This window comes from Pezoporus wallicus, unplaced genomic scaffold (assembly GCF_028554395.1).
Source record: "Pezoporus wallicus isolate ANWC-B61680 ecotype Strahan unplaced genomic scaffold, APGP_CSIRO_Pwel_v1 contig_5542, whole genome shotgun sequence".
Classification (NCBI taxonomy): Eukaryota; Metazoa; Chordata; class Aves; order Psittaciformes; family Psittacidae; genus Pezoporus; species Pezoporus wallicus.
Genome location: NW_026640165.1, coordinates 1,543,450 through 1,558,513, shown reverse-complemented (window position 1 = coordinate 1,558,513; position 15,064 = coordinate 1,543,450). Strand labels below are relative to the sequence as shown.

General features: G+C 40.2%; 1 protein-coding gene across 1 annotated transcript in view; it reads left to right on the top strand.

The window, feature by feature from the left end:
- Window positions 1-255: 255 nt before the first annotated feature.
- NAMPT (nicotinamide phosphoribosyltransferase) overlaps window positions 256-15,064 on the top strand; it is a 29,032-nt gene continuing 14,223 nt past the window's right edge. The window contains exons 1-5 of the mRNA XM_057417849.1: window positions 256-473; window positions 557-747; window positions 2,358-2,518; window positions 10,799-10,955; window positions 12,227-12,330. Of these exons, the coding sequence (XP_057273832.1) occupies window positions 256-473; window positions 557-747; window positions 2,358-2,518; window positions 10,799-10,955; window positions 12,227-12,330 (831 nt within the window). The remainder of the gene's footprint in view (window positions 474-556; window positions 748-2,357; window positions 2,519-10,798; window positions 10,956-12,226; window positions 12,331-15,064) is intronic.

The following is a 15,064-nucleotide window of genomic DNA, read 5'->3' as shown; positions in this document are numbered from 1 at the left end:
GGCTTCTTCCCTCTGTCCACCTGGCCGGAGCTGGGAGCCCTGCAGCCCCTGAGGTGGGAGAGGGGGTGCCCTGCCTCGGGGCGGCCAGGGGGGCGTGGAGGCCTGGCCGGGGGCTGACGCGGCAGCCCCGCGCCGCGGAGCGTGCGGCCGATCCCTCTTCCCCGCCGGGGTACCCGGAGCCGCGCTGCCGGGGGGGTGCCGGCGGCGGCCGGACGAGAAAAGAAAGTGAAAGCGGGCGGGGCGCGAGGGGCGGCCATGGCGGGGGGCGGGGTGCCCGCCCTGCCGAGCATCCCTTGGCGGCCGCCGCGCTGCCCTCCCGCCCTGGCCGGGGCCGGGAGTGGGCGCACGTGTTGGCGCGGTGGGAGGGTAGAGGCGAGCGGAGCTGTTACTCTTCCGCGTCTTGTTTCTCCCGCTCTGCCTGCTCGGGGGTGGGACGGTGTGCGGGCTGCCCGCTGCCTGCGGTCCCGTGTCGGGTTGTGATGCAGAATGCTCTGAGCACCCGGCTGACTTAAAGTGTGTATTTCCTAATCCTCTGCTTAGTTTGTGGTCATTGCAGTGTCACACTTGTGAGGCAAGGTTTTGGTTCAGAGTACGAAATTGCACTACTACACTACAATCCTCCCTGCGTTCCATGGGGTGATTTGAAAACAGTGGTGCTTGATAGCAAAGGCCGAGTGCAGGCGTGTTGTCCGTGTTCCGATCCGGTGATTTCTGACCCAGGAGTTCTTGACGTGCCTCACAATACGAGTATGGCCAGGCCCAAGTCCTGCTCCTGTGCAGCATTGCATTAGTGTGTATGAACAGCTTCTAGACACTGGGGAGAGCCAGTGGGTGACTTCAGAAGTCCGGTTGTTGAGGTGTGCCCTGTGTCTCCTAGGCTAGAACACTTTTCCTTCAGGATCTGCATTGCCATGTCAAAGAGGTTGTTGGTGCCCTAAACGAAGCTACAGTGACAGTCCTGATTATCATTATAAAGCATTATTATGTTACAGCTCTTTAAAGATTTGATCACTCGGATGGATGCTGGAGAGGGATTCTTCATCAGGGACTGTAGTGATAGAACAGGTAGTGATGAGTTCAGATTTAAACAGGGGAGATTTAGGTTAGATACAAGGAAGAAATTCTTTACTGTAAGGGTGGTGAGGCACTGGAACAGGCTGCTGGAAGTTGGGAATGATCCATCCCTGAAGTGCTCAATGCCAGATTGCACAGGGCCTAGAGCAACCTGTTCCAGTGCCTGGGCCGTGGCAGGGGGATGGAACTAGATGATCTTAAGATTTTATTCCAACCCAAACCATTCTGTGAACCTATGGGTTGCTGGAAGGAGGGTACTCTAGATAGAGGAGTTGAATAAGCAAATATACTGTTACAGCCAGGCCTTGTTACTGGCTAATGACTGAAGTACAAGCTTCAGTTTGTACTCCCATTGCTGACATGTGGTGTTGTACCTTTCCTAGCTCTTTTGTCATATTAGTATGATTATTATATAATGCTACATAAAGGTGCTCTTTTTGTAAAGAAATTAGTAGCATTTAGTTAGTGGGAAGGTGTGTTGGAAGACACTGATAAATCTTAGAGCAGCTCAGTCAGAGCATCGTAATATTGCTATTGAGGGCTCCCAAAACTGCTTTCATTAAGGGCTTAAGTGATCATTATCAAACTTACTCAAATATGGAAGATCCACTTCCATGTCTGAGACTAATCACATTAAATACTGTAGGCCTGCTTTTAAATGGTATCTATTTAAATCTAATTTGCATACTACTTCTTCTGAATGCCCTGGGTCTGCTCTAGGATTAGCGACGGTGAGGAGCGCTGGAGTGACAGATGACCACTTTACTTCTGTTTTGCTTTGCTCTTTCATAGGAAAGATGATTCGGTAACACTGCAGGAGTGGTAGAAATCTTAAAGAGGTCATGTAAAGGCCTCAGGTTAGGTTGGTTTGTTTTGCAGTTTAAAACTGAATTTGGATGAGGTTTTCTGTGGCAGCTAGGAGCATTTTGTGTTATACTGAAAACAGTTGGAATTAATCTACTTTGCTTTGTCAGGACTATTCACATTGTCTCTTCCTGTAAGTTTTTTTCCCAAATCTTAGGAACTCCAGCTTCTTTGAACAATGCTTAAACAAGTAGCTTCTTTTATCTTGTTAGGTAGCATGAGCAAACATCACTTATCTTCTCCCTGGATGATACTGTCGTTTCCTAATCAATGAAACCCCCTTAGTGAGAGCAGTTTCAGTAACAATTGCACTAAAATATCTGGTAGTTGCAACATCAAGCTTTTGACAGGAATTACCAAACACTCTTACTAGCAGTTAAACGTGAGAATTGATCTTATGTGTTTTTTTTTTTCTTTAGGTACTTCTGCACTATCCACAACTGTAGCATCCGCTTGTGTGCAGTGCTGTCCACAGATAACATTTCAGAATCTGAGAAAAAACCTGTATCAGTTCAGAAGCTTACTTGGTGATCCTATTGCAGTAGACACCAATCCATACAAACTAATGTTGGTGACAAAAGTAATGTGGAAATAAACAGCTTGGGGTAGGGGAATATAAACATGCAGACTGCCTTAACCAGTACAACCCTAGCTCCTCGCTTAGGCAGCTGTCTGTGGGTGAAAAGTTCTGATATCTTGGAGTCGTATCTGTCACAGTTTGTTAGTTTGAGCATTAGCTCCAGCGTCCCATTTCTTTTGCTACAGTTGGCAATCTGGGGCACAGAGAAAATTGGTTAATGGCTCAGAGCCCGTAAAAATTCAGCAACAAGGTAATTTGGTAGGCAGGGATTTGTCTGTAGACAGTTAATCCAGCCTCCCCTCCCTCTAAAGTATTTTCCTGTCTGTGCGTGTCACGGGACATTTCCTCCGAAGTCATAGAAGATTATCAAATTCTCAGTTTCAAAATCTTAAAATCTGGTCTTGGAAAAACAACTGAGTATCATGCTAATTTCTAGTCTACTTGATATTTATATATAGAAACACTTGTTACGTTCTGGCTGCATTACTTAGCTTCTGTTACTTTCTCAATTGTACAAGTGCTCCAGGATTTTGAGGCCAGGCATCAAATGGTGCAGTTTAACTCCAACTTCCATGACAAGATAAAATGTTTTTACATCAGTTAGGTGTTTTTTTTTCTTCTTCTTCACTTTGTTGCATATTCTTAAGCATCTCCAAATTCCCCAACAGTATAATTTCTCTTGTGTGCTGGGTATTATATGCTATCCCCTCAGAATCTCAGCACGGGCATATGGTAGAGTGTGTGTGCATTTTGCTGATAAATAACAGCAGTCTTTTTAATCTTTGAATCCTAAGACTTTCGGGAGATACATCAATGTAATGTTATCTGGGAAACTTAATTGTGTGAATGTCCACCATAGCAATGACGCTTTAATAGTAGAGTTTTCTGCTAGTAACTCACTATTACTGAAAATTACTTGAAGTCAAAATCTTTATTTCTAAAGAGCTGCAAGAAGGGATATCAGCAGGCTCATTGAAGCTCACTGTTCATGCTGCATGATGTTGTACTTTTCTGTCTGTACCAGTAAGTCCCCGCAGTCTTGCTCCTCTCTGACAGCAAAGGTTCTGTTCACTCATTGTGCTTCCCAAGCAAAAGGGTCCATGCCTTTCAGTTCCTTGTTAGTCTGGTGTTGGTGACACACCAGCTCTCTGTTTTCTTTCTCTTTGATACTTAGTGCTCTGTTTATCCCATATTTATTTATTTCTGTCCAAGCAGGGTATATGCAAGTCTGAAGCTCTGTTGAAAGGATCAGCATGGCAAAGCTGTGTAGTTCAGTTGCAAGATACCAGTGGCTGGTGTATACCAGTCCTGGGTTGGATAGACCATGAACTGCATGTGGGTAAAGGCTATCAAAGCAAGGACTGCACCTTGTTCTCTAAAGCAGTAATAGCTTATTTTGCTTTTACCAATGACATGTATTACTGTTGCTTGGAATGTTTCGTAATTAAGCTGATAGCTGTAATAAGCTGCCATGCAATTACCCCGTAGGAAGAGCTGACTTGCTATCTAGACTATAAATAAGATCTGTTTCAGAATTCAGTTCTTTCTGGACCCTTCAAGGAAGCCTAAAAGATACGTTTTAACTCTGTATGCCTTGCATGTTGAATTTTAAGTATTTGTCACTTTGAATGACTTCTTTTACTACGCACGGATGGAGGAGAGCACTTACTTCTGAAGCACTTCTCATGAGCATGTTATTCCAGGATCTGACAGCCTCTATATTCTTTATTTAGAAGGCTAGAGGTATGCAAGGGAGACACATCTATAAACTTACTTGTTTTGACTAGTACTTAATGACTGCAAACTATTCTTTGCAGCAGCCCATATATGTGTTATTTTTTTAATTAAAACCTTGTGGTGGTGGTGTGAATGTGATCTCTTGCCTCCTGTAATTCTGTCAACGGAAAAGCATCTGGCTCGATGCTCCTCATAAGAGGCAATCTTCCGTCTATCTAGATTCACTATCTTCCACGTTTTGATTTGCAGTTGCATGGTCCTTTTACAAACCCAAAGTCATCGTTGCTCTAAAGTAACCCCTTCCAGAATCATTACAGCTTTTGCTGTTGAAAAGTTAAATGTTTTAGTTTTTTCATGAAGGAAAAGGAAACTTGTAGCAGTATGTGAAGTAGTACAGCTGACTACTCACTAATGTGTAAACAGTAAACATAAGGCATTTTGTCACCTTTTTTGATAATCTTGGATGCAAAACTGTGCTGGTTTGAGCTGGGCTCGTGTTAATTTCCTTCACAGTAGCTAGTATGGGGCTATGGTTTGGATTTGTGCTGGAAACAGTGCTGATAACACAGGGGTGTTTTAGCTAATGCTGAGCAGTGCTTACACAGAGCCAAGGCCTTTCCTGCCCCTCACACCACCCCACCCCACCAGTGAGCAGGCTGGGGGTGCACAAGGAGCTGGGAGGGGACACATCTGGGACAGCTGAGCCCAACTGACCCCAGGGATATCCCACACCACACGGAGTCATGCTCAGCATGTAAAGGTGGGGAAGAAGAAAGAAGGCGGGACACATTTGTAGTGATGGTGTTTGTCTGCCCAAGTAACTGCTACGTGTGCTGGAGCCCTGCTGTCCTGGAGATGGCTGAACACCTGCCTGCCCATGGGAAGTGGTGAATGAATTCCTGGTTTTGCTTTGCTTGTGCAGCTTTTGCTTTACCTGTTAAACTGCCTTCATCTCAACCCACGAGTTTTCGCACTTTTACCCTTCTGATTGTCTCCCCCATCCCACTGGGGGAGAGTGGGTGAGAGGCTGTGTGGGGCTGAGTTGCTGGTTGGGGTTAAACCCTGGCAAGAACACACAGAAATCTTTAGTGGTAAAAAAAATCCACAGTAAAGCATTACCTTTTGTATTTTATCTGAGCAATTTAGAATACATTCCATTCTAGTGCTTGCACCTGACCCTGTTTTTTTAAATGAATGTGGATGTGGTCACTTAAAGCATCTATGTTGATAATGTGCAGCTTCCATAGGAATTCAGTTCCTTGTGTTCTCTCTCCATAGTTTTCTTATTACTGACTGTTCTCTTACCTTTTTTTTTTGCTCACCTATATTCCTCTTATTTTTCAATATATGTAAGAGATGAATTAGAATACAGAGATATTAAAAGTGGTACAAGATCAACCTTCAGTCATAACCTGCATTAGTTTATCCCTCTCATTTCATGAGAGCAGATACCTCCCAGTATTCTCTCTTTAGTTCTTTAACATTATCTTAATCTGCATTTGCTTCACTTATGCAAAAATAAGGAGTTTGGAGTCTCTCTAAGGCTATTTTCCTATGGTAACTTGAAGCTCTCATAATCAAATACAATCATAGAATAGCTAGGGTTGGAAAAGACCCTAAGATCATCAAGTTCCAGCTCCCCTTCCATGAGTAGGGATGCCTCACCCTAGATCACATCTCCCAAGGCTCTGTCCAGCCTGGCCTTGAACACTGCCAGGGATGGGGCATTTACCACTTCTTTGGGCAGCCTGTTCCAGTGCCTCACCACCCTTACAGTAAAGAACTTCTTCCTTATATCTAACCTGAACTTCCCCTGTTTAATTTTGAACCCATTACCCCTTGTCCTACCACCACAGTCCCTGGTGAAGAGTAAGATAGTACTGATTCTCAGGTTTGTGTTGTTTTTACTTTTCTGGTTTTTATTCACTTCAAGTGTCTTGCACTTTACCTGCTGCCGTTGATGCTCTTTTTGTTGAGTTACTGAAGACTGATTCTTCTGAATTTTCCTCTTTTGTTCAAAGAAGCTTATCATTTTTAACCACCCTGATTTTTTGTTTGGTTTTCATTTCCACTTTTGTTTGTGATGTGCATTCTCCTTGTGATTGCTTTGGAAGTTACGAAAGCATTCTTGTTAAATATAACTGCTATTCACAGTTGTGGGGTTTTGCTGGTTATTGGGTGTTTTTCTGAAGGGGGTCAGTGCTACCTAATTGCTGTTTGTTATGTGTGTGTAGTGAGATATATCTAATAAAGCATTCCCTTTTTTCCTAAGTACTAGTTCATAGAATCATTGAGGCTGGAAAAGACCTTCAGGATCATCTAGTCCAACCATTGCCTCAGGACTGCCAAGTCCAGCACTAAACCATCTCTTGTCCACCTAAACTATTGTTGCAAACCATGTTGTTTTCAATATGGGTTATTTGCAACCTTTGCTTTTAACTGCTCCATTGGCTAAACTTTGTAAGGCTTTTGGTAAAGCAACCATTCAAATCACAGCCTCTTTCCACAGTGTTTTCAAATAACATATATGTTATTTGAATGTAATACCATGACTTGTGGCAATTCAGAGGTGCTTCATCAAAGTCTCCCCAGTGTAAATGCCAGAAACCACCACGGCAGTAGAATCACCTAACTTTGGAAGTTGTATATGGGAGTGAGCATCCTCAGGCCTGACATGCCTCAGTCAAGTGCCTCAGCCACTAGCTTCCAGGACCAGGCTTCTTCCGGCTCATCTTCTACCTGCCCCTCTGATTCTTCATGTTTGTGGCTGTACAGTGCCATGGGTTTGTTAGATGGGTTGTTCTGTACACATTTTGCACTAAAGACTTCTCAAAATGACTTCAGAATGTTTGAATACCCTCTTAGTTGAACTGGTACCATCTTATCTCTTGTACAGTTATGGTGCAGAAAAGATCCTACTGGCTAGATATTTGGTGTTTTGTTTTCCTCACAGTAGATAGGGCTTAGAAGCATCTTTCTGATGGTTCATGTCCGCACTCATCTGACCTAGGTGAGCACTAAGAGTAAATCACCAACAGGGAATTTGGCCATGCCTGACTTCTCATGTCAGACTGTTTCTCATGTTTTAAAATCGTTGGGTTTTATAGATTTAAATGACTTTTTTAAAGTCATTGTACTGCAATCTGTTGTCCAGAAAAGCCTGTAAGATTATTGGCTTTTATGCCAAAGGTCTTATTATTTAGCATATAAAAATGTAGCTTTCATCTCAGCCATCCCTGTTTTGTGATGAAACCTTTTAATTTCCTTCTCTTATAATTTAACTCTTAATATTTGGAGCAGGTTTTTTGGATGGCTGATCTAAATGCAGTTTGTGCCTTATGGGTTTTTCTCGATGGCTGACTTGATTTAATTAAGTAGATGTAGTCCTTGTGGAGGTATTCCTTCTCCTGAAAATACCTTTATTTGGATTAAATTTAATAAGGAGCTATCACAACTGGAATAAAAGTGTTCTGTTTCAGTCATAGTACATAACCTTGTAGGTGGTTGTTCAAAGGTTGTCATACTTTTTGTAGACAAAGCCTAAACCACAGCCTTTGAACTAAGTATCAAAAGGCCTTTGAAGATATTTTGGGGTTTCGTTTTCTCATAAGGGTCTCTTCATCCCAGTAGGGGCTTTTGTTTGTGGGTCTTTGGTTGAGTTTTTTTGTTTATTTGTTTTCTGTAGAGGCGGCTTTCCTATTGACTTTATAGTCACTCCTACTTACCAAGAGCCCATCTGTACAAGTCCTGTTTCTGTCATCCCCTACCTGAAAGCATAATTTATCAATACTGTCTCGATCTGTAAGTCACACAAAATACATTTCAAAATTGTGTTGCCACTGGTTTGTTCTTTTCACTTTTCTTTAGAATTCAGAAAGATGCAAAACTTCGTCTGACAGCAAGGAAAGCTTAGGCATTTTTTTGAGCAGAGTTTTCATTGCCCAAGTGCCTTGTGGTGTTGTGCTGTTTTGGGGCTCTTTGTTTGATTGATTGGTTGGTTTGTTTTCAGTGTCATTCTTTGTGTCTCCTGTGAGCTGTTCCCACTCCCTAAAGCTTCATCTTTTGGGAATTTCATTACATGCCAAACCTCCTGAGCATCACTGTGGTGAATGGGTATTACTTCCCCATGTCTTAGTAGTCCAGAAATGCCAGCTAACAGTTAGAGCAGCCTCGATGTTTAATGGGCAGATGCTCCTGCTAGGAGAGAGCTTGGAAGCAAAGCAGATGGCCAGGCAAGTGAAAGGGGATGTAGGTCTTGTGGTTAACTTCTCACATACCTACACCACATGACTGGAGCACACAGTCCTTGAAAAGTGTGGTACTTCAAGTTTTGATCGTGTCTTTAAATACTGGGTAGTTTGTGGGAAGCCTTGCAGACACCCAAAGAGTATTTCAGCTTTGCAGATAAACCTGAGAGCATTGTGGAATATAAAAAGAAGCACAAATTGTTTACAGATGTAAAGTCTGCTTAGATGTAAATATCTTAATTGCCAGGGATGTGCATTTTTCACTGTTTAAAGAGATTCTAATGTTCGAATCGTCAACTTGTAAAGTTAGTTCATTATCTCTTTCAAGGGCTTGAAGCAATTTAGTTGATAAAATGACATTTCATTTTATTGTTTTTCAGTATTATTTGTGCATGATGTTGTCATGCACAAAATTTTTGTTTATGTTTAAATCCCTAGAAACAGCTATTTTCTGGACACTATCCAGAATATATTTTCAGGTTAAGATCTAATCTGAAGTCAGAAGAATTAGCTAAACCTGTGATTTAATGTTTGATGAACTTGAGTGGGATTTTTTTAGGTTGAAACTGCCAGCAAGGTAGTCTGGAGGACCTGTTTCCCCAGGTATGCTACATAAAGGAAAAATCGGGCTGTTAGCATTCCAGCCTGGTTTCAGACCTCCTCCGGTTCTGATTTGCAGCTAGAGCGCTGTGTTTTGTGATCATGTTTCAAAGCAGAGCTAGAATGGGAACGTGTCTTTAAAAACCTGTATTTAAATGCCATAGGAAAAGGTGCCACCAGCTCAAATGTGTGCACAGTACAAGTACACCTTAGTCCGGATCAGTACCCATTGGATAGAGAGAAGCATTTAGCTGGAGAAATGTCTTTGAACTGCAGAAGTTAAACTTTCTTTTAGAGATGATAGTCTAAGATCATGCAAATTTTCATTATAATATAGGTGTTGGCTTCAGCAACGTGCCCAAAGTTAGTAAATTGGATAATTAAACTTTTTTAAAGAAACTCGAGTAGGCAGTCACACACATTGATGTGTTTTCTTTGTTTTGCTTGAACTGTTGAGGTGGGAACAGCAGCGTTACACTGGTTTGCTGTATAGCTTGACGCAAGGAATTCAGGTACTGGTTTGGGGTATTGTTCCTGGGGTGTCTGCTATGTACACTTCAAGCTGGTGGGCTCTGTGTTGTGTGTTTACGCTGAAATAATGTAAGATGTAGCATGCTGGTAGGATGAAGAATGGAAATAAGCAGAGTTCCCAGGTAGTACTCTCAAATCCTGATAAGCACCAGTGGAAGTCCAGTTCCAGTCATAAAAAGGAACAAGATTTTTCACACTGTTGCAATAACTTTCTGAAGTGGCAAGGGTGCAAATAAAATGTGGAGTTTCTTCTCCCTGTGCCTTACTGTGAATGAACCTTCTAATGTTTTGTTACATGTTCTTTTTCTGGGAGTCCATGTAATAATAATTTTTGTAAGGGGGTTTTGTGTGTGCTCCTTATTCCTATTAGAAAGCCATGTAAAACAGTGTATTCTTGACTGCTCCACAGTAAGGGGGGTGAAGGGAGGTTGGGTGGGGGTGTGTTTTGTTTGAGTTTTATTGGTGTTTTTTCCCTTTAAGCATGATGATATCCTCAAGAGAGTTTACTGTGAGCTGGCAGTGTGATTTACTGCTTTGGAAGCTTTGTGTAGAACTAGGAAAGGACATGTTATAATTTGTGGAGTGAGATGTTTATTAATAAGTAGAACTAAATCTAAAAGCCAGAGTTTGTCTTTGGGTCTAACAGTGCTACTCTTAAGCATTCTGCTTTTGAATGGCAGTGAAATTGGAACAGAATAGGTTTGTGCTCCATTGCATGCCTGTGGTGCAGTGCTTTGCTTGAAGTAAAAGCCGAAAACTTGCAATGACAAGATTGGGTTTTATTTGATTGGTCTGGAAAACCTCATATAAGTAAAGACAATGGAAGGATCAGCGCTCAGTGCTGCTCCTAAAATCCTAGCCGGTGTCTTTACCAGTTAATCAAAGCCAAGTTATCAGGGGAGTGGAAGAGCTGACCATGAAGATTACGCTAGGGGTTTGACAGAAGCAAAGAATAAGATAGGGGAGTCAGTCTTTGGAACTGAAAATTGAAGGCAGCTAAAAAAGGGGAAATCCCCTAAATACTTACTGTGTACAATGTGTATGGATAAATAGTAATGATCCAGAAGAGCTGGGAATTAACTCTTAAGATTTAAAGTACAAATACAGTTTCTCTTGTGCTTTGTAGTGATGTTTTGAGCTCTTACTGAAGTTTTTCTTAATATAGGTTACACACTACAAGCAATATCCACCTAATACAAGCAAAGTATATTCCTACTTTGAATGTCGTGAGAAGAAGACTGAAAATTCCAAATTGAGGAAAGTGAAATATGAAGAAACTGTTTTTTATGGTTTGCAGTACATTCTGAATAAATACTTAAAAGGTAACTGTGTCAAATTCCAGTAAAACTTTACCTGTAAATAAATACCTGAACTTTTCCTTAAGCCTGGAGTCTCATAGATGAAGCAATTCCAGATTATCTTGGTACAGTGTAGGTAGTGACATGTGTAAGATCTGATTTATGACTGTGAGAATTATATGTCCACCCTCATAAAATGGTATTGACGTCTTAATTTAGACACCTCTTAACTATGTTTGTTTATGCCAGTGGTTTATTAAAAACGGAGAGGTGTTCATATCCATCCCACCTTTGGTGGGCTGAGGTGAAATGAATGGAAGTAGAGCAAGACTGTGCATAGAATCACATGGAGATAGAAAGATTCAAGGAAAAATACATTTTGTATTTTAAACATAAATTTTAGTCTGTACTTGCAAGTTTATTTACTGTGTAAACTAATAATGGTTTTAATTTCCCTTAAATTTTGATTGCCCCTCTGCTTAGATCGTTGAATACGGCAGTTACATGTCAAAGAGTTTTCAATAATGGCAGTTTTAAGAGTAACATCCGAAAATGCCTTGGGGGCATTTAAGTTTTTTTTGCATTATGTGTAAACATCACCTGTTCTGACCTAAATACAAGTTGCTTTCTGCCAAGCTTCAGAAGGAAAACTTCAGTCGTATGGTTTAATATCATTGTCTTGATCCAGAATCCATAAATAACTCTGCCAGTTCCACCAAAGATTGGAATTCCATTAAAATCAAAACACTCAATAATCTTGTTTTGCTTCTATAAGGATAGACGATTGGTCCTATAGCAGTAGCGATGTTCATTCAAATCATGTGGTTAGTCTGGCAGTTCCTATTGCAAGGTGGTTACCACCAAAGACTGGTTGTAAGGCCTCCCATGGGTATCCTCCCTGGAGCAGCATAGCTTAACCCTTGTGTTAGTCTGGTTATGTCTTGTTGCATGTGCCAGCTTGCACAGTCACCACATTCCTCTGGTAAAAACACTGCTACTGAAACTCGTGACAGGTGTTTAACCATCATAAAAAAGTAATAACCTCAAATTGTTCCTGAGTCACCTGTACGCCGCAAGTGTACTTTATCCTGTTGGTTTCTTGAGCATCCTGATCTATATAATAAATTAAAGTAAAATTTGGTTTTAACATAGTAAACTGCATTTGACGTGTTCTTCATGTCTTTGTTGAAGGCCAAGTGACTTCTCTGTGTCTGTCTTTTTTTTTTTTTTTACTTAGTTTATAAATTGATGGATATCATAAGTTTCTAAGGTTTTATCTGTTTCTAAAACTACAGGTAAAGTGGTGACCAAAGAGAAAATCAAGGAAGCCAAAGAAGTGTATAGGGAGCATTTTCAAGATGATGTCTTCAATGAAAAGGGATGGAACTATATTCTGGAGGTAAAAATTCATGAAAATAGTATGAGATCATTATGAAGGATTTGTGAATCAACTGTAGAGCAGTCTCTCATTTTAATGATAGTAAAGACTGGATAAATTTAGCTTTTTATATTTAGTGTACAGGGAGTAGCAGCTGTCAAAGAATAATCATGTAATTGTAATTCCTTGGAGAAAAGTAATTTTCATCCTTTCAGATGCCAAATATGGCTTTGTAGGTAATAAGGATTTATGGTTGCCGTCAGCCAGCTAGTATAAGAGAGGGCTTGTTGCCAAGTCTCCATATGTAATAGAGTGCTTAGTGGTCGCTTGCATCATTTACATTACTTTCTGTACCTAATCATAAGCATTTTTATTCTAATGCAGAAAGCATTACAACTTCTTGCATATGTAAATACTTCCAGAAAATGGGTATTTTGTTCAATTGTTTCCTAAATTTTTCGAATACTTAAGTTGAACTTTATTATGAAGTACAGTGCTTGAGCACTTCTGACACTAAAATCATTCAAATTAAGTCTTTCCACAATTATCCTCTTTCCCTTTTGTTTCAAAAGGTGTCAGTCTTCAAGTAATTGCAAACATTTCTTCTCTGCAAAAGCAGCAGATTCAGGCTAATAGCATTCATTGGAGCTGTTCTAATCTCTGCAGATTAATTGAATGCTAAGTTTCATTGTAAATTCTAGTGCATGAATATTTTTGGTATATGGAAACACATTTTTTTAGTTCTTTGCATGTATTTTTTTCCCTGGATGATCTGACTGCAACTGTTTTATGGTGGCATCTGTCTGATAACATCTGGATGTCATCTTGCAACCAGGGTGGACCATAAAGTGTGCAAGAGAAAAGTGAATTTCAGCTAAATGTTGCAAATGGCAGCAAGGTAAATAAGCCCACTCTTTTCCAAGAGGGAGCTATGGAGAGGTTTGTAGAGGACTTGCTTCCATTTCAGATAACTACAGATGTGAATTCAATGAGTATTCCCTTTTAGGCTGTGTTATATGTTGTGAGCTGCTCTCATCTGCATTTAAAGTAATCTTGATCCCTCCTTGACCAAATTGAATTAATAAACTTTTAATGCTGCATATCTGTCCACACTGAGTTTTAACTAATTCTGATCAACTTTTGGTTTAGTTAAAGGAAGCCTTCCTGCATACCCCCTGTATAGATTGCTCATTCCTTTGTCAGGTTTTCATGTTAAAATTGTGTATATATAAAAATGAATGTGATTTCTACTTCTTGATCTTAGATGCTGGTGGGTCTCAAACAGGAAGTGTATGTACCCTTTGGGCCCTTGTATGCACTTATATGCACACACGGACCCTGCTTCTGGTCGCTGAATTCCTGCGTAATTCACGTACCTACCACAGTTTGCTCCCTGGCTCTGTTACCTAACCTGTAGCGTTGGGGAAGTGGAGGGAGCAGTGGCTGTATGAGTGAAGTGCCAAAATGAATTTGAAATGTACATGTGTTAATTTGTACAGAGAGTAAATATATGAGTAAATACCGATAGGGTGAAGGGGTGAAAGAGAGGAATGGACTGCCTGGAGAGCAAGGGGGTAGTGTGAATGCTGGAAGTTGGCAGGAATTGATCCAAGTGATTGAGATGTAAGCCCTGAATTGTACAAGTTGATTCTACCTAACAGTTTTGAAAAGAACTATAACACAGTGCTGTGGAATGACCATGTTGCTTTTTTTCCATGGACAAAATCAACACCTGCAGCAACTTTGAAGTGTTTTGTTCTTTCACTTAACTTTTGGCTTCACTGAGTCACTAATAAATTATTTTGAGCCATTTTGAAGACTTCATTGTCCTTTGTTAAGAACAGACATCTCCCAGTCTGACAGCTAAACCCTGTGTGGTATATAAACATAATTTGCTTCAGCATATTATACTTTCAAAGAAACTTTTTAACTGCAATGTAGAAGACACTTCTGATGTGTTTGGGGCACTGGAGAGTAAGCTTAGATACTACTTATGAATCAGTGTAATTACTCTGAATTAATACGATTTTTATTGCCTTTAAAGAATAGTTTCTGTCAAGAAATATTAATATACAAAAATAAGTGTTATCAGTTTGGCTTGCAGAGCTCTTTCAGAAAGTTAAAACTACCCTTTCAAGGTTGCTGTTTGCAACTTAACTCTTTTTCAAAAGGCATATTTCACACAATGTTTAGTCCTTCAGGGATGAAAGACTGAATTTGACAAAAGAATGACACTTCAAGATTAGATGTCATGTTTAGAGGCTAATTGAGATGATAAATATTCTTTAAAATAGATATTAAATGGATCCTGCTCTAATAAATTCACAAAGCATGCATCTATACTAAGCAAAAGGAGAGATTTCTTTTGAAACCCTAGATAATGCCTAACCTTTTATTTTTTTAATTTTTTTATCTTACTTGATGTTTCTTGTTCTGTGGGTAGAAGTTACATATTTTAATAGAATATTTAAGCCTTCCTAACTCAATTTGCACAAGGAGTACAACTGATAACCAGTATTTGGCTTGATAAATAGACCATTTTTAAACTACAGGATTTTCCTCCGAATTTTGATAAACATGGATTTTTATGTATTTATTTATTTGGGCTGATGGGTAGGCAAACAAATCGAGTTATTTGTAGGGCTGAAAGAAATGAATAAGAAAAAGGCTTTATAAATAAACTCATAACCTGACTTTTATATGTATGTAGTTATGTAGAATGTGAGAGGTAAGTCCTAATCTTTCCTGTTGTCTA